This window comes from Arachis stenosperma, chromosome 1, assembly GCF_014773155.1.
Source record: "Arachis stenosperma cultivar V10309 chromosome 1, arast.V10309.gnm1.PFL2, whole genome shotgun sequence".
Classification (NCBI taxonomy): Eukaryota; Viridiplantae; Streptophyta; class Magnoliopsida; order Fabales; family Fabaceae; genus Arachis; species Arachis stenosperma.
The window spans coordinates 130,656,309-130,675,518 of record NC_080377.1 but is presented as its reverse complement, the minus strand read 5'-3'; the positions used below and the strand labels follow the sequence as shown (position 1 = coordinate 130,675,518).

At 34.5% G+C, this 19,210-nt stretch overlaps 3 protein-coding genes across 4 annotated transcripts; 2 read left to right on the top strand and 1 right to left on the bottom strand.

The window, feature by feature from the left end:
- The first annotated feature begins 4,005 nt into the window (after positions 1-4,005).
- LOC130934927 (uncharacterized) lies at positions 4,006-8,190 on the top strand. Its single transcript, XM_057864450.1, has 6 exons — positions 4,006-4,257; positions 4,342-4,521; positions 4,588-4,831; positions 7,541-7,605; positions 7,704-7,776; positions 8,177-8,190. Exons 1-6 carry the CDS (start codon positions 4,006-4,008, stop codon positions 8,188-8,190), a joined length of 828 nt encoding a protein of 275 aa, XP_057720433.1.
- LOC130936748 (serine/threonine protein phosphatase 2A 57 kDa regulatory subunit B' kappa isoform-like) lies at positions 6,586-10,797 on the top strand. 2 transcript variants are annotated; one of them, XM_057866905.1, is made up of 3 exons: positions 6,586-7,020; positions 8,177-9,373; positions 9,562-10,797. In XM_057866905.1, the coding sequence occupies exons 2-3, from the start codon at positions 8,213-8,215 to the stop codon at positions 9,943-9,945; spliced, it is 1,545 nt and encodes a 514-aa protein (XP_057722888.1). In that variant the 5' UTR covers positions 6,586-7,020; positions 8,177-8,212; the 3' UTR covers positions 9,946-10,797. The 2 variants fall into 2 exon arrangements, with proteins under 2 accessions (XP_057722888.1, XP_057722878.1); XM_057866895.1 differs by having other exon boundaries at positions 6,587-7,054; positions 9,562-10,796.
- Positions 10,798-13,716: 2,919 nt separating this feature from the next.
- Positions 13,717-17,532, bottom strand: LOC130954888 (protein PGR). Its single transcript, XM_057881689.1, has 5 exons — positions 17,232-17,532; positions 17,017-17,130; positions 16,147-16,369; positions 14,809-15,057; positions 13,717-14,468 (listed from the first exon to the last, which is right to left on the bottom strand). Exons 1-5 carry the CDS (start codon positions 17,417-17,419, stop codon positions 14,337-14,339), a joined length of 906 nt encoding a protein of 301 aa, XP_057737672.1. The 5' UTR covers positions 17,420-17,532; the 3' UTR covers positions 13,717-14,336.
- Between the last annotated feature and the right edge of the window lie 1,678 nt (positions 17,533-19,210).

The window sequence follows — 19,210 nt, the reverse complement described above, 5'->3', positions numbered from 1 at the left end:
CGCTTCCTTGATGGTAACTCTCCTTGGAGCATCCATGGTACTAGTACCTAAAACAAGAGAAGAATTGTTAGTGAGATTGATGGGAGTATGATTAGTGCCTTCTTTGAGTGACGGTTTAATGTTCACTTCTAGTGGGGTGGTTGAGGTGGTGAAAACTTCTTCACCTTTTCCAAACCTTAGCCGCTTCCGAGCTTGTCTAATATGAAACAAAGTTCGTTCTATTTCCGGATCAAAAGGGACTAAGCTCGGATTCGGTTGTGAACACGTCATGCAATGAAGGGGAAATGGAATTCATTGTAACGATGAGGGGTTAGTCACTTGAACAATTTACAATGAAATGCAACTATGTACATATACACACGCTTAATCCAAACAATAACATGGCACACTAAGCAAATTCCCCGGCAACGGCGCCATTTTGACAAATGAATTTTTGCCGGTATAGAAATTATCAAGTGATCAATCATAGTATAGTCTAAACCGACGCAAAATCCATCATCAAACAAATCTACAATCTATATCCGAGAGTACTAGTCTCCCGAGTCGTTCTCCCTTGGAATTGCCAAAGTGTGCATCTTATTGATTTAGTAAGCCTTGTTGGAATTCTTTGAAAGGTTTAGCAAAGTGATGAGAAACAAACAATCAATTATCAAAAGACTTGGCTTAGGGTTGGCATTAGAAGTTCTATCCTTATAGTCCATCCAATGTTGACAACAATTAGGCCTTGCTTCATTTAGTTATCCCCTAAATATAGAGGAAGTTCAAATGAACACAATCAACTTGAGTCACAAGTCCTAGCTTCACCTCATGGGAAGCTAGCTTTAGTGCCCTCCAAGCCAACTAGCAATCCCTAATTCCCAATCAACTAGTGACACAACTATTCAACTTCTTCCGATGACCAAACCCTATGCCAAGTGTGAAAATTCTACTCCATAGCTAGTGTTGACATTTTATCAAACATGTGATGAGCAAGAAAGAAAGTCATAGTAAAATGAGAAGAAAAGTAGAATTGAAAGTATTGCAACATAAGGATCTAACAACAAGTCCCAAAGAGTATCAATGAAAATTAAATTCCCAAAGTATGGATGAAATCCAAAATTACAAAGTTGAATTCTAGATCTATGAGAATTGGTCAATTACATCTACTACTTGAAATTGGAGAAGAAAATCTATGACATGAACAAAGTGGAATGAGAATTGTAATGGATCTCACCAAAAAGTCATTGAAAATTCAGAAATTAGATGAAGATGAACCCTAGTGAAAAGCTTGGAATCTCCCTCTTCTTCTCCCAAAAGTGTAACTAACTCTCCTCCCAAAAATATCTAATTCTAGAAAAATGAACTAAGTGTCCTTAACTCTTGCTCCTTTGGTCTTCTTAAGCTTTTCCCGCCAAAGCATTTCCCCAAAAGTGGGATTCTTAACTACCTCCACGCCTAAGTCACGTGACTTCTAAAAAATCATATTCGCAAATCGGCGCGCATGCGCAAGGTACGCGTACGCGCCGTCGAGGCGTCTTGTAAAGTGCGCGGAGGCGTGATGTACGCGTGCGCGTCCATGAAGGTCCTGGCTTAGCCGCTACTCAAGCCGGCTCGTGGCTTGGCTCTTAGTCTCGGCTTCACGTTGCTCTGCCCGCGCGGACGCGCCAGGTGCGCGCACGCGCCCATGCAAAAATTCCTAAGGCTCAACTCTCATGCTTCTTTCCTTTGCACCCGTCTTCCTTCTCTCTTCCGGTCCATTTCTACTCTATATCCTGAAACCACTTAACACACAAGTCACGGCATCGAATGGCATCAAGAGAAGATTAGAGATGTATCTATTTTAGTGCAAAATAAGCATGTTTTCATTCATGAGGCAAAACTAGGAAAGGAATGCAAAATCTTGTATTTTCATATAGAAAGTGTGTGGAATCATTGATAAAACCCCTGAAATCAGCACAAGATAAACCCTCAAAATGGGGTTTGTCAGTGGTTCACTCATGAAGGCTTTGTGAGGTTGGTTAAAGAAGAATGGAGAGGGCTAGGCAACTTACAATTCACTGATAAATTAAAGGCGTTGACGGGTCCTCTGGGAAGGTGGCATAGGGTGAATTTTAGTGATATGGATAAGAAAATTGCGAAGTTTGAAGACGAGATCAAGAAGCTAGATGATATGGTGAGTGACGGGGTTTATGATGGAACGATGGAGGCTAGAAGGAGAGTCTTAGTTGTGTGCTGCGAGAAATGGTATGTGAGGAAAGAACTACATTGGAAGCAACTATCAAGGTCGAAGCACGCTAAGGACATGGATAAAAATACCAGATATTTTCACAACTTAGCTTCTGCGAGAAGGAGGAATAACAGGATTGATGAGCTGGTTATTAATGGACGATTGATAAGGAATCAAGCTAGGATTAAGGTTGCCATCAATGGTTTTTACAAAAACTTATATCATCAAGAGAGGTCGCCTAGGATAGGTTTCAGAGATGGTCTGGTGAATGTGATCTGTGAGGAAGATGCTTTGGCATTAGAGCTACAACCGACACCTCAGGAGATTAGGGAGGCAGTGTGGGATTGTGACTCCTCCAAGGCTCCAGGATGTGATGGATACAACATGAACTTCATTAAGAAGTGCTAGGATGAAATTGGTGCTGAATTCACGGCAGCGGTATTGGACTTTTTCCAATCCTCCAAGTTACCGGCAGATGCTAATGTTACCTGGGTGGCACTGGCCCCCAAGTTTACTGGAGCCAAAGAAATCAAAGATTTGCGGCCAATCAGCATAGTGGGGTGTGTGTATAAAGTGATCTCGAAGCTGTTGGTTAGGAGAATGCGGGGAGTTATGCCAGGTCTAGTGGGCGAGACACAGACTGCTTTTGTCTAAGGCCGGAAGATCCATGATGGGGCCCTGATAGCGTGTGAAACTGTCCAGTGGTTCAAACTAAGGAAAAAGGAAGCGGCAATTGTTAAGTTAGATTTTCAGAAAGCATATAATAGGGTTAAGTGGAGCTTTGTGGATCTTGTTCTGCAAAAGATGGGGTTTGGAGGAAGGTGGATGGGCTGGGTTATGGAATGCATCAGCATGTGTTCTATGTCAGTGTTGATAAACGGATCGCCTTCTAAGCCGTTCAAGATGGAAAGGGGTTTGAGACAAGGTGATCCTCTGTCCCCCTTTTTATTTGTTCTTGTTGTGGATGTCCTGCACAGGATGATTGTAGAGGCTGTTAGGAATGGTCGTATATCGCCGTTGTTGGTGGGGAGAGATCATATCGAGTTGTCACATCTTCAATTCGCAGATGATACGGTTTTGTTTTGCCCACCTGAGGAAGAAACCATCAAAAACTACAAGAGGTTACTACGGTGCTTTGAGTTGATGTCGGGCTTAAGTATCAACTTTGATAAATCTAGCTTGATTCCTATTAACTGCAATGAGCTGTGGGTACGGAGTATGTGCAGGGTGTTGGGGTGTAAGGAAGCAACTCTTCCAGTAAAATACCTGGGAATCTCGCTTGGAGCAAATCCAAAGTTGGTTAAGACTTGGAAGCCAATTATAGACAAAGTGGAGGAAAAGCTTAGCCTTTGGAAAGCCAAGGTCCTCAACAAAGCTGAAAAGTTGGTGCTTATCAAATCTGTGCTGAATAGCCTCCCGGTGTATTATTTGAGCTTATATAAGATGCCTAAGGCGGTAGCGGAGAAATTGATCTCCTTACAGAGAAGATTCTTATGGAGTAAGGAGGATGGGAGGAATGGTATGGCTATGGTCAAGTGGGAGGTGGTGCAGGCTCCTAAAAGGTTAGGAGGCCTAGGAATTGGAGATGCTATGATCCGGAACACAGCTCTTCTGTTTAAGTGGTGGTGGCGCTTTTCTAAGGAGGAATGCCCGTTATGGAAGAAGGTGGTCTGTTCCTGTAATAATCTAAATCCAACTGTGCCTTTGTCCACCCAAGAATTACCAGTGCGGGGGGGGGGGGGGGGGCGTGGAGGGATATTTGTCAGTTACAGTTCCAGAGTCAAGAACTGAGACAGAAGATGATTGATGGGTTGTCTATGGAGGTTGGAGATGGAAGAGATACTCGTTTCTGGGAGGATGTCTGGCTACTTGGAGGGTTGTTGAAAGATCGATTTCCTAGACTTTGCTCTGTTTCAAACCAAGTAGGATCAGTGATAGGGGATTGTGGGTTTTGGGATGGGTTAGAGTGGATATGGAACTTCCAATGGCGACGACAGTTGTTCCAATGGGAGTTGGATCTTGTGAACCAGCTACTTGATGAGTTAAGGCTGGTTAGACTTGCATATGACAGACAGGACAAAATTGTGTGGAAATATGATAAACAAGGTGTTTTTACAACTAACTCATTTGTGCAGGTAATGCAGGCGGAAATAGTCCCGGAGGAGATCACAAGCTATAGCTTTACAAGTACTATCTGGAAAGGACTTGTGCCACCAAGAGTGGAGGTGTTTGTTTGGTTTGCATTGACTGGCAGAATCAGTACGAAGGAGAGATTGAGTCGACTTGGAGTCATTAACCAACAAGATACCTTATGTGTATTCTGCAATAATTGTGTTGAGTCTGGTCACCACTTATTTTTAGGATGTAGCTTTTTTTGACAGGTTTGGTGTGCATGGCTATCATATGCTGGTAGATTATGGTCTTGTCCGGGTTCGTTGAAGGAACATTTCCTAAATTGGACTGAGGTCACAGCTAGAAAGGCGGATCGCAAGGCATGGATGGTGAGCTTCTGCGCGATTATCTGGAACTTGTGGTTGGAAAGAAATAGAAGACTATTTCAGAACAAGAGTAAAGGAGTGGAGGAGATTGTTGACATGTACTCTCTGAGCTACAAGGAGTGGATAGGTGCAAATCCCTTTGGTTGTTGATGACAATGCCGGAGATAACATAGGGATATAAAATTCTGTTGTGTTGATGCTTGTATTTTATTTTCCGTTTTGTATTGCTCCACTTCACGTGTTGAGCTTCACTTTCAAAAAAAAAAATTTCATTTAAAATGTAAATGAGATACTTATATATCTATTTAGTTTTCATAATAAATTATTCGATAACTAAAAAAAAAGGTGTTTATAATTTATTTTAGATTATTTAAAAAAGTAAAATTGATTTACATAACTTATCTAAATTTTATTTTTTAACAATTTTATAATAAAAAATATCAAATATATATTATTTTAATTAATTTTATACTTATTGTTATTATTTCAAACATTAATAGACTTTTTTAATATTTTGTTTATATTATTTTATTTATAATGTAAGCGAAATTTGTATATACATCTTGTTTCTATTATAAATGGAATAAATAATATTATATAAATTAATTAATATTCTTACAATAATATATTTTGATAAATAAAATATTTAATTTATTTATTTAAAAAAATTTCTCAAATTTTTTATTATTATAATAAACTATTGTTTAAATAAATTTAAAATGTATTTACAATTAGATTAATATGATGAATTTATTAAAATAATTTAATAAATAATTACATTTTTCACTTAAAATTATGCGGATGGATTTAATGGTTAATTTTTCTCTCTCGTTGACTTGATTTGGTATTATTTTACTTTACTTTAATCTTTCTTTTTTTCATCTAAAAATAATAGTCTTCAATTCTCAACCATTGACACATAAAAACAGAATGTTATGTTAGATTTTTTAGTAAACACTATAAAATTTCCCAAAAGTAATACGTGAGACTGACTCTAAGAATGCGTTTTTCGCCATTTAGCATCTCTCGAATTCACATAACGAAGAAATAAATAATTTGATCGATAACGTACAAAAACTTGTTAGTAGAACTTGGGAGATTCAATTGGAACTAGATCTACAAAGATAAATGTGATAGCCGATTTCATGGTTAGAAAAAATGCGTTTAGCAATAACTATTGAGAACAGTTACAACTTTGGCAAGTATTGCAAGACTCACTTTTAACTTGAATTTGGATCCTCTAATGTTTAAAGTTTGAATTTTACTTTAGAGAATAAAATATGATATTTTTCTATTGATTTTATAGGTGGAACTAATAATAAATATAAAAGAAAAACTATTTAAAGATAAAAAATTACGCTTTACTTTTTAAAATAAAATTTAAATTTTAGAAAATTCAAATCCTTTTAAGTTGATGTAACGGGATAGAGAATGTGTACCCCTGTTCTTAGGGCCTTTCTTTGTTTCTTCTTTTTCTTTTCCATTGTTATTTTAAAATATAAAAAAAAATAAAAATAAAAATAAACATAGAAATTGGAGATCCATAGGCTACTTTAGAGTTTAGGCTTTAGACACGAAAATTATTTGTGTTGCTCACAAATGAATAATTAACTGCAAAGAAATTAGTTACCATATTCGATACTCAACCTTTTTTAGACATATAAAAAATATATATAAATTTTCTCACAAATATATGGATTTTGTAACCAAAAAAAGAAAATACCGTACCAATTTCTCACAATTTTCTAAGAAATAAAAAATAGATTTATAATTCTTATAGAAACAGCAGTGTAGCGATGAGGAATTGTCATCTTAAAATCGTGAATGAAGTGTTGAATGAATTCAACATAAATATGATTGTTGTATATGAAAGGTAAAGTTTGGGGTTCGGTGGTGACTGGACTGTTGCACTACCTGCGGTTGTGTGAATAACACATAACAAAACACTTACATTAACACTAACATTAAAAACATTAACATGTGGCAATGCCATCGCTTATTCTCTTGAATCGAGGAAAGCAGCAATCCTTGCTTGCTTGCTTCCTTCCAGTTTTCTGACCAAACTGTCTCCATTCATTCACTCATTCATTCATTCATCCAAATCAAAATGCTCACTCGCTTTCTCTAATCTTTCCCATTCTTTCTAACAGATCAACTCCATTTTCTCTCTCTCTCTTTCTCTTCCTTCAGCCTGTGACTCTTCTTCTTCTTCTTCTGCTCCTCCTATGTCACCTATCAAAGTTGCTGCTTTTCTATGCAAGCCACTTAAAGCTAAAAGCTTTCTTTGACTAGCTCTCTATTCTTGCTCCTTATTAGGTGGGTTTGCTTGCTTTTCCATCACAAACTTCAGGTTCGTCTCTTTTTTCTGCTCAACACACTCTTTCAGCTCTCAACTACTGTTCTTAAATGTGCCAATTTCATGTTTTTTTTTTAAACCCCTTTTTCTTAGGAGTCTCCCTAGATTTTAGCTCAGTTATTAGATGCTAAAGTGTTCTTTTTTCTGTTTTTTTTGGTTAATTTTTTTTTCTTCTGGTTATGATCATGTAAGGAACATGCTGTTTAATGGCTGCTCAAGTGGCTGAGTTTTGTTTTATTTTTTAATGATTTTTGTTAGAATATGTTCTTCTATTTTTCAGACCCAGATCTCGGTTTTTCCCAACCCATTATTGCTTCAACTTATTTTTAACTTTATGTTCATTATTGGCTTTGCTTATTTCTTGCTAGTACTGAGTCGTTTCCGTTTTTCTTTTATTTTTGGAATCTTTGCTTCTCTCCTTTCTCATCATTTGATTCCAAAGTTCCTTTTCTGAAGAACTTGTTCTGGCTACTGTAACAGGAAATGACTGGTTTTGGTATGCTCCAACAGCTGTGTGTTACTTAATTGTTGCTGATGTTTGTTCTGTATATAAAATAAAGAAAATCGTTGTTTGTATTTGAAAATAACTGAGATTCATCCCAATGTACTGAATTCTGTGATAATTCTTGGGAAAATTTCATAGATAGTTGGTAGATCTGGCTGCAACTTGCTTCTTACTGTTCACAAAGGACATCTCAAAAGCTATACTGGAATAAGTATCTTTTGAGTATCTTCAGTTCCTTTATCACATACCCTTGTTAGTGTTCATCTCTTGATCTTTTCTCTCACTTCATATATCTATTTATTGCATTATTCTTTAGATTATTGGTGCTATTGTATCTGTTGTCTTCATCCTTGTTCTGAAATTCTTCTTTCTTGCACAGGATTAGTAATTTTGTACAGTTGATTTCTTTGGTTCTTATCTTTTTTGTGCTGTGGTATAGTTGCCTTTCCATTTTTTATTTTTGGCTTTTGTGATGAGTTGTTACATTAAATTTTGCTGATTCTGTGATTCATTGGGAAAACAACTTGAAGAGTACATGGGATTTGAGCTTTTCCACATACTGCAAGATTTGTTCTATTATGTTTTAATTGAGAGTGATATGTTGGTTGCAGGTGTTCTCTTCTAGCTAGGCTTGCAGTGTTGCCACCATGATAAAGCAAATTCTTAGCAAATTACCGAAGAAGGTTCCGAAATCTGATTCGTCAGACTCTGGGAGGAGTGAATCCGGGAATACTACTACTTTTGGGAATGTCTTTCAATGCACAAATGTTGGAAGTACCATTTCAAGCAAATTAAATGTTGTGAAGCGGGTGTCTTCGGTTGTTTTCCCTGCGAGCATGAATACTGGAGTGGAGGCAATTGACCCTTCTCTATCCTTCAAAGACGTTTCGAATACACAGAAGCAAAGCCTGTTTATTAGTAAGTTGAACCTTTGCTGCAAAGTGTATGATATGACTGATCCTGATAAGAACTGCAGCGAGCAAGATCAAAAGCGTCAAACCTTGTTAGAGCTAGCTGATTTTGTATCTTCTGGATCTGTGAAGTTTACAGAACCATCAATTGCTGCACTGTGTAAAATGTGTGCAGCTAATTTGTTCAGGGTTTTTCCACCCAAGTTTCGTACAAGTACTACAGGTGGCGAAACAGAAGATGACGAGCCTATGTTTGATCCTGCTTGGTCTCACCTGCAAATAGTTTATGATCTACTCCTTCAGTTCATCAATTATAACTCACTTGATGTGAAGGTGGCAAAGGCACATGTAGATCATGCCTTTATTTTAAGACTACTTGACCTTTTTGATTCCGAGGATCCCAGAGAAAGAGACTGCTTGAAAACAATTCTGCATAGAATCTATGGGAAATTCATGCTCCACAGGTCTTTCATCCGGAAATCGGTCAGCAATATCTTCTACCGATTTGTTTTTGAGACCGAACGGCATAATGGAATTGCCGAGCTGTTGGAGATTTTTGGGAGTGTGATCAGTGGTTTCGCCCTGCCATTGAAGGAAGAGCACAAGTTATTTTTGTGGAGGGCTCTACTTCCTTTGCACAAACCGAAATCCATTGGTATTTATCATCAGCAGTTAACATATTGCATTGTACAGTTCATAGATAAGGATCAAAGACTTGCTAGCTCTGTGATAAAGGGACTTTTGAAGTACTGGCCAGTAACAAATAGCCAAAAGGAGCTAATGTTCATAAGTGAGTTGGAAGAAGTTTTGGAAATGACTAGCATGCCTGAATTTCAGAAGATTATGGTTCCGCTTTTCCGACGGTTAGGTTGCTGCCTTAATAGTTCTCATTACCAGGTAGTTTTTTTCAAACATAGTTCTCCTTTTAGTTCAAATAATTTGCTTTTACAACGGCTTCTTTCTTAAACTCCAAGTAACTGCAACTTAATTATAGTCATGTATTTTCCAAATGCCTAAGCATTCAAGATGCTACTATAGTTGTAATGCTAATGTTTTTATTTCAAATATCATTCAACTTATAATAGGTGGCCGAACGAGCACATCTGCTATGGAACAATGAGCACATCCTAAATCTCATCACACAGAACCGGCAGGTGATCCTGCCGCTCGTCTTCTCGGCGCTTGTACATAACTCTCAAAGCCACTGGAACCAAGCGGTACTCAACTTAACTCAGAACATCAGGAAGATGCTGTCTCAGATGGACGAAGACCTCGTACTCGCCTGCCAGCGCAAGTTTGAGGAGGACGACGCGAGGTCAAGTGCCGTGGCCGAGAGGCGAAGAATAACATGGGAGCGCCTAGAGGAAGCAGCTGCCCGCATCCAATCCATAGGAGGCGGCGGCAGCGGTGGTGGTGACATTTTGGTTCCAGTAAAATCAGCTTCAACCGCATGCTCTGTGGCCTGCTGATAAGAGTCATGAACCATAATATGAGATATTATGTTAAGGTTCCTAATATTACATAGTGGTGTGGTTCTTCAGTTCTTTTTTTTTTTACTTCTACCGATGTTAAGTTATCATTGCCAAAAATGCCAGTTAGGGATTTTATGTAAAAATCATCTAGTATATACGTTTTCAAATAGAATTGTGATGAGGGGTGTTGGTATTTCACAAAAAAGAACAAAACTTTATGGTGAGTTAGGTGATATTTTTTATTTTTGGTTTGGAGGGAACATGGGGTGTATGTTGTGTAGTGTCGGTGGCTTATTCGTGCATGCAATTATTTTTGGCAGTGTCAGCACTCAGCACCCTCTCCTCTTCTCATAGCCTTAGACTCTTTATTTGGTGTTTCTTTCTCTTCTTATTACCCTTATGGCCCCCACCCTTTTGCCCCCTTTACCCTGCCAATGTAACCTAAAATGTGGTGGCATTCCTACGAACTCATTGGCCATATTCAATGTGGATGCATGCCTTCGGCATCTCTCTCCTCTCTCTCTCTTTCTATTTTATATTCTGAATTCACTACTTGGTCTAAGCTATGTTTCTTGAAAGCTCTAGTTAGGCTTAGTGTTTTTCTCAATTGGATTTTTTTTAATAAAAATATATGGTGAAGGACAATAGGGGAAATGGACTTACTATTTTATTTTTGTCATTTTGCTTAAGAGAAAGTGTTGAATAAAGTTAGTGAGACCTCGTTGTCTCTCACCTACTCTGGCTGGTCTCTGAAATTTGTTTATGTTATGTGAACTGCCAAAGTTGCTATTTAGTAGTTAGACCATTTCTTCGGTTGTCTTCTAATTGCTAGCCTTCTAGTAAACTATGTGTCATATCAAATGTTCACATTTATACATGTTAATTAATTGATTAATGTTGTAACTTGTAAGAGCCATGAGAATACAAATAATTAAAGAAAAATGTTAGAGGATTATTAGAATTTATTGTTTTTGGTTATTAGTTAATCATTAATGTTTAAAAATGTAGGATAAAATATGTTGTTAAATTAATAGATTAAAAAAATTAAACTAAAAATTGAGTTCATGGCTAAGTGATGATAAAAAAAAATAAATTCTAATAGTCTCCTGTTATTTTTCATAAATAAATAAATGAATAAACTCGGTGAATGTAAGACTTTAAGTAAAATAGCTCTTCAATTATCAATCCAAGCACTAGCTGGTTATAACAAAAATATTACGTGCATATTAAATATTAATTACTAAATTAACATTATGTATATGTATTTTTAATGTATATTTTATAATTTAACACATATTTTATGACTGAATTTCGAAGTGTATGTAGTATAGTTTGTTATAAATATATTTCCGAATGGAGAAAATATAATTGAGAATTTTAAAAGCAAATCGTTACTAAAGATACAAATTAATTGGTTGATTTTCTTGCCACATAAGGAGATATTATATACCACGTCTCGACATTCCATGTTTAAAATGTCCAATTATACCATGGTTTAGAGTCATTGAACCAACTCAACCGGCATTGTTTCAATAAATATAACAAAAATTCTAAAACCGTTGGTTAAAGTCATATTCTTATGTTTAATCGTATATTTCCATGAGCACTCAAAAGTCCCAAAAAAAAATCCATAAACAGGTAAGAACATGGGGAAAAAAAAGAAAAGAAAAAGAAAAGAAAGTAGAATGGCGACGATGAATAACTTAGTTGATAAGTTAGAAGAGAGAAAAAATGGGCATGCAAAAAAGCAGTAGTAATAAATGATTGGGGTCCCTAACCGAACCCCATATATGAATCTACCTCCCTCGGTAAGTAGTAAGTACCATATAATTAAATAAAACATTTAATTTCTTGGACTTAAGAACTGCTTAATTTCAGTTTCAGATTTAATCCTACCTCCTCTATATTGTTCATAATTGTCACTACCTCTTTATTATTATATTAATTTTGATCCTAGCTCTTAGCTAACGTACCAAGAGATAACTTATGTACAACATATTCAGAAACGCAATGAAGAAAAAAGGATGCCTTTATGTTTGATTTGTATATTTTATTTCATTCACAAGCTTTCTATTATTGCTGTTGGCCAGTATTGTGGCATATAAATGATTTAATCTTCATCATTTTGTTCTCTTTGTACTAGACACTTAATAATTTCATATAATTCAACATCTCTGTATATGAATATCATACTAGTAATATAGTATATTTATTCATCTGAATCATATAATATGGTATTGATGTTACTTGGTTTTGGTTAAGGGTTTTAAATTGAATTTCATTGGAATTTGCATTATGTGACATTATTTTACTTTGATAATAGATAAGAAAAATTAAATAATAATAATAATAATTACAAATGAAGATGGCAGCCTTTAGAGTATGTGACTTTTGACTTGTTGATTAACTTTTTTAATCTCTCTAATCATGTTGTTCTATATACATAAGTATAACCGGTTCTCTTTTTCATGCTTGAAAGCATGTTGATTCAAATGAATTAAGAAAGTTATTAACGCCACTAAAGATAATAATTAATAAGGGTGAAATGAACAATAGGCATGAAAAAATGAGCATATTTATAGAACTTTTCTACCAATGTGTCGGCAAAAAGAGTGCTGATTGTTGTGGAGTCAGGTGAAGCTGGAGCCCTATCTATATTGGTCTTTGATCTTTATTTTATAGGACGATCCATCAATAGAATTTTTATTTGTTTACTTTTTTCTCATTTTAGAAGTTGATCCAAATTTTTATAAACTCTTTGGTTATATCTTATGTCTATGTCTTGTTTGGTGTGGGGGTAATGTAGCTACAGCTTATAATAACTTTCCGGTACAACCTATGAACAAATTTCAATTATTTATTTATTTAATTTTTGAGTTTGTAAAGTACCCTAATGAACGAAGTAGACATGTCAATTTCGTTAGAGCATATTAAAACAACTTTTAGGTACAAGGAGGAGACATAAGTATAGTACGTCCTTTTTATTTTTTTAGTGTTTGTAAATTGTAATAGCATAAATGTGTTTTTTTTTCTCTTTTGAAAAGCAGTGTGTAATGAAATAGTTGATTAAATGTGTTATAACTTGTATTTATCAGTACTTGTGTAACGAGAATAAAAATATTAATAGAAAAATAAAATATTAGCATAGAGATGATGATAAATTAGAAGCATTGTCGATTTGTCCTTTTTGTCCTTTTGGGTGAAAATGGCCCCTAATTGTTGAGCTGTTTAAAGCTGAAGGGGATAGGAATTAGAGGACCCATTGGAGGCAGGTCTTTTGGACAGAACCCCCCATTAGGCCCCATCACCATTATCTCAATGATTTCACAAAATGACCCTCCATAATGCTCAATATTCACCTTCTGCCACTCCTCACTTTTCTTTTTTCTTTTTTCTACCCCCAAACAAATATCTATATCGCCTATAGACGCCTATTAGTTATTCCTATGAAGATTGATAGATGAAAGGGATTGAGCTAACTAGATGACTAGATCCTTTTGTTTTGGGGAATAGTTCCTCAGCCAATAAGACCAACTTTACAAAACTAATGACACTCCCTTAAATAAATAAATAAATAAATAATCATGAACGGCATGTTGTGAGTTTCATCACTGGCCCATGTGATCTCTGGCCTCTTCTTGCATCAACCTTGAAAAAAAAAAAAGGTCTTGACAAAGGTAAGAAGCAGCTTTGGGCCACATAAGCAACTAGTCTAGAATCTAGGATGAAAAACACTTGGATAACACACAAGATTACCGCCTCAGTTTTAAGTGCACGGAATTAAAAAATGGTGCAGTTTTTTATGTAGATATTTTACTCGCTTATAGGATCCACTGGACATTGCCTTTATTATATGTACCCAAAAATAACCTGTTTATACATTTATTATACCCAAAAACAACTCTTTTGGAACATGACCCCAATGACTGTCACCAATGTATGGCGTTAATCCACTCTTGTGGATTCCAAATGGAGGTAGGTGGCAGATAACTGAATCTTACAGTGCTTACCTCCAACTTCATTAAACTTTTTCGTTAAGTTGCTAACACCAAAATCAATTAGGGGTAGCACAAATTACCAAGGAACTATCAAACAGATTCCTATCATGTATCTTGCCTGTCATGTTCTATTAATTTAAGATGATAATACATACAGAAAAGTTTCAAGTGTATCGGAAATACCGGTGTTCCAGTTGTTTTAATCGTTGATTTGAATTATAAAAAAATATATATAATATATATTAATTGAAATCAACGATTAAAACAAATGGAATACCGGTACTCTCGTTACACTTGAAATTTTTCCAATACATTATTGCTTATGTCGTTCTAACTGATGAATGAAAATACAACAGTACAAGAACATCTACCACCAATAAGTTACAAATTTTAGAATATGTATAAACAAGCTATTGAAGTCAAAATTGTGGTCAAAAGTATAGATACAAGGTTGACCGCATTGTTGTCTAGAATATTGACTCCTGAGATCCTTTTAACTGTTGGTCCTGGCTTCCCAACAATCTACAAAATGAAGTAAGAAATTTTAACTATCAAAGATCCAACCACTAACATAGGAAGGTTCTACCTTCTATATTACCTTTCATTATAGAAACTCTTCTACTATTAACTAATTGATTTAGCATTAAAATTTGTTCAACAACCAACTGATATAAATAAGGAATTCAAGGATTGGCTTCTTAAATGTCATTTTCAAAGGGAAATTTGAGGGATATTAACAGTTTTTGTTGATGAAAAAAGCTAGCAAAGGTGCCGTAGGCAAAAATAAGTCAGATTAGGAATTCAAGCATATATTATGCCCATTGGAAAGAAGTGTGCATTATATGTGTATATTTAAATTTACCTTATTTCGAACCGAGCAGAATCCGGTGAATTGCAGGGTTGCACCCAACAGAGAATCAATGACACTTCCTACTACTCCTGCCAGGGTAGCAATAGGTATGACCAGTAGTTGTTTAAGAGCTATATCAGAGCCACATTTAGTTGTCATAAATCCCAGAAGAACAAAAGATATTCCGATGACACTTCCAGCTGCTGCGGCTGCTAAAAGACCTGCTTTAGTCACACCACCATTTGTACCCTTCTTCACTGGCTGGTAACAGGAAGAAAATAATTTGTAAACATAATCTATGAAATTTAGCAGCAATCTCTATTTGACTATTTCTGTTTACAGCATTCATGTTATGAGCCACTTACCATAGCAGGTAATCTAAGGCACAGTTTGGTCATCAAACACTTCAAGAAAAAGAAAAGTAAATTTATTTGGTAACGGCTAAGAAAACAGAACGGGACATAATTCGTAAGAAACTATTTTGTAGAGCTTTGACTTTTAAAATTCTCAATCACCTCTTCCCCCCCCCCCCCCCCCCCAAAAAAAAAGGGAAGAAATCCTATAGATTTATCAATTTCTCAGGAAACTTTCCTGCACATTTCATGAAACTCATATGGGTGGGGCAGGGCTGTTACTTTCCATGGGAAGTAAATGTTTTTGGCAGCAATGAACGTGATTTCACTAGATCAATGGTCTACTGTTGACAACCTAAGCAGCGTAATATGGACTGACTGGCTCACGATTTGGCTATGCACTCCATAACTAAATGCATGAAGCTTTATTCACTTCTTTGTGGAGAGTTCTCCATAAATGATCCCTTATATTCCTTCAATAGATCAATCAGCTGTTTTCTCACATGGTTAATGGATAAGCAAAATGTTGAGACTCAAGCAAAAAATGAGAGGGGCATCTTAGACTGACAAAATAGTCAGAGGAAGCTTCCAGATCACAGTCCACATGGCTAGTCCACATGCCTTGGTCAAGTTACTTACACAGTTAGGTTCAGCTTGAATGTGGTTAAAATCTCCAAGAATCAGTTATAACTGTAATTAAAGATACATGATTATGAATTGTGTCATTCAAAAGTAAAGCATGATTAAGGTTGTCAATTTCGATTTCTCTATGTTCTCCTTGGTTTCTCTTCACTTTGTACTACTGTCTCTTAGATTCTATCACTTTCTAATTGATTTCAAATACTTACTTGCAAACATTCATGAAAATGCTTCTGGAAACTAAACACCTGGTTACTACAATTGAAGCCAAAGTTTCATTGTTGAAATAAACAAAAGAACGGTAAATACAAGTAGAAAGATCCATGAAAACAATGTTTTGACCAGTACGAATATTCACCTTGAATGTTGTTATCAGACGAGGCTGCTCATCACTAAGAATTCCAAGCTCTGAGGACCAAGTATCTCCATTGCAGCAGGAGTAGTGGCCAATAACACCACCAATGAGAGAAGTGATCACAGCTGAGTCTTTAGAGTCCAAACACTTATCCTTCCCTTCTGTTAATGCCCATATAGCTACAACCAAAACTGAGGCAATGCCACTATTGGCTAGAACTTGTACCCTAAGAAAGAAAAGTAAAGGGAAATTTGGTCAAAAGGAAGAGAGAAGCAGATAAGTGGGAACTAATATGGTATCCACACAAAATTGGGGTGATAAGTTCAAGGATATGCTTTATATGAAAAAATTGATCCCTCAATTCAGGGATAGTCTCAACCCAATTGGCCATTATATTATTCATATCTCAATCAAAGGGTCATTCCAATGTTTATTAGTCAAAACAGAAGGTTATGTCTCGTTTACACCTTTAACCACCATGCACAATTTGATCCCAATCGAGTTCATCTTTTTCTTTATGTATTCAATTCAGAAGACAATTATCTTTTGTTTTAGCAAGAAAGGTTTCTGCTAATGAGTGACTCAAGGTTTGAGAAATGATGAGTTCTTAATACAATGAATGTATCAAAAGCCTGAAAAGTTTAATACTTTGGTAAAAACTTAACAAAATCTTAGCAAGCAAAAACAATTCACTAATATCTGGAGTCCATGGAAAGTTGACCATTCACAAATTTTCACTCCCTTCACTCTTTTTTAGCTAACACTTTATTTGAATATCCAATTAATAAGAAAATTTGAATTCAAGCGTAACGTAGAGACAATATTATTAAGCTTCAAGCTGAGTAGTGGAGATAGAGAAAAAGGAACACAGACCAATTTCTTTGTCCACCTTCTTTGAATTCAGGATCAAGCTTTCGCTTTTTATCTTGTCCTTTCTTCGTAAGCTTCGACGAAGTGAAAAAGAATGCCAGCAGCATCACCCCAAACCTTCACCCACTCAACAGAGAAAAAAGAAGAGATGATTCAATTTTTTGTCGAACCGCAACGAAGAAATCAAAATCATCATAATAGTAGTTATAAGAACGAACCTGCTTCCTACAAAAATGTGAAGCGCCATAACGAAGAAGCCAGCGAAGGCTCCAGAAACGCTGAGAGATTTCTTCCTGTGAGCTCTGAAGGCGATAAGGAACGCGATTGAGACAGCCAGCAAGAGTTTCGCTGATTTGTAAAACGACGAAAGAGAATAAGAAGAAGAAGATGGTGATGATGATTCCATTTTCGTTTTTCAACGTTGTTGAATGTTGATGAGGCAGCGCAGCCTGCAACTGCGGCTGCAGCAACCGCCACAGTACGGAGGCAAAGAAATGCAGACCAAGTGTTTGGTGGAATGTTGGAGCCGCTTTTAATTCTTGGGTAGTTAGTAACACTAGATATGCATTCTGCTTCAACGTGGAAATGCCACGTGGAACACCACTATTCGCTTGTTGATACCTTTTCATTCGCTTTATTTAATTATGGTGAAAATTTCGCATCCAAACAATTTTATTGGAACAACTGTTAAATAATTTGACTCATAGAATTAAATTTTTATCTAACAATTTTTTGTTATTAAATTTTACCGACTGTAATTAAATTTCCATCTTTAATTATTATTTATTGCATTGAATGTCTTCTCAGTTCTCACATTAGACTTTTTCTTAAAAAATATTATTTGATAAATATGATATAATTAGGTTTGATAATTATATAAATCAATAATATAAGTATATAACTCTTATGTTTTAGGATAAATTGCATAAATAAAAAAATAAAATAAATATTTAACTTTTTTAATTTAAAGATATATAAATTTTTAACTAATTAAAAATATAAAAATATTTTTTATTTTTTAAAATATTAGACATTTAAATTTCTTTGACTAAAATATATAAAAAAATCAGTTCGTTAGAGAACTAATTAGGAGTGTTGGCAACTAAAATCAACTAGTTAAAAAATAAGAAGTTTATTATAAAAAAAAAATCTCCCAATACCCTAATTTTTTGAATTTCAAAATTAGAAATACAAAAAATTTATTTAAATTGACTTATATTGTAGTTAATTTTTTTAACTTTTTTAAAGACAAATAAGTCTTTTAAAGTGACTTATAAAAAATGTTTTTTGTATTTTTCATTTTTTTATTAGTCGATTACTTATTTATCTTTAAGATAAATAATTAGGTACCTATTTATTATTTTTTCATAAATAAAAATAATTTTTTTTACTCAATTATAACTTTTTTAAAATGATTATATTTTAGTCTAATATTTAATTTATATAAATCTCTATCAGGTATAGAAGTTACAAAATTTATGCATAAATTTTTTACATTTTATAACGATTTATTTAGAACAAATACAGAATCAAAATATAACTATTTTAAAAAAATTATAATTAAAAATTAATTTATTTTTTATTTATCTATATAACTTGTCCTATATTTTAATAATAACATCAAGTTCTATTAGTAATAATATTTTTATATAATTATTTAAACTTTAATGTGTCCTACATCAAGCTTTGTCATGTGGTACCATTTATGTCCTGTAATATTAGAATGAATTTTGGAAATAACATTTAATTCAACACCTATTTATTTTTAGGAAAAGTCATGCAATTTTTTTAAAAAATATCTAATAAAGCGATCTTTAATAGCTTATTTTTGAGACAGAGAGATTCATTTTAACCTAAAATAATGTTTTAAGAAATCGGATAATACATACTTTAAAAAACAATATCATTTTTTTAACAAAATAAAATAGTAAATTTCAAAAAATAAATGATTAAAAATGGCATAATCCTTTGTAAAAAAATAATTGATGTAAAATATATTGAATTGAGTTATAATTCAATATTATATTTAATTTAAAATAAATATAAAGATTAAAAATAAATTTAAAATTTAAAAAATTAAATTAAAATATTTTTAAAAAATATTATTAAAATTTTAATCTCTGTCTCCACCATTTCAATCCCTTTATTTTTATTTTGTGGAGAATTTTGATGAGAAATTAAAATGAATGGATAATAA

Coding starts and splice junctions, on each gene's coding strand:
- LOC130934927 (XM_057864450.1), top strand. CDS start 4,006: ATGATTGATGGGTTGTCTATGGAGGTTGGAGATGGAAGAGATACTCGT. Junction 4,258..4,341: donor TACTTGATGAGTTAAGGCTG/GTTAGACTTGCA, acceptor TCATTTGTGCAG/GTAATGCAGGCGGAAATAGT. Junction 4,522..4,587: donor ACCAACAAGATACCTTATGT/GTATTCTGCAAT, acceptor TTTTTTTGACAG/GTTTGGTGTGCATGGCTATC.
- LOC130936748 (XM_057866905.1), top strand. CDS start 8,213: ATGATAAAGCAAATTCTTAGCAAATTACCGAAGAAGGTTCCGAAATCT. Junction 9,374..9,561: donor TTAATAGTTCTCATTACCAG/GTAGTTTTTTTC, acceptor AACTTATAATAG/GTGGCCGAACGAGCACATCT.
- LOC130954888 (XM_057881689.1), bottom strand. CDS start 17,419: ATGGAATCATCATCACCATCTTCTTCTTCTTATTCTCTTTCGTCGTTT. Junction 16,370..17,016: donor GAAGGTGGACAAAGAAATTG/GTCTGTGTTCCT, acceptor TTTCTTTCTTAG/GGTACAAGTTCTAGCCAATA. Junction 14,469..14,808: donor TCTGCTCGGTTCGAAATAAG/GTAAATTTAAAT, acceptor TTCATTTTGTAG/ATTGTTGGGAAGCCAGGACC.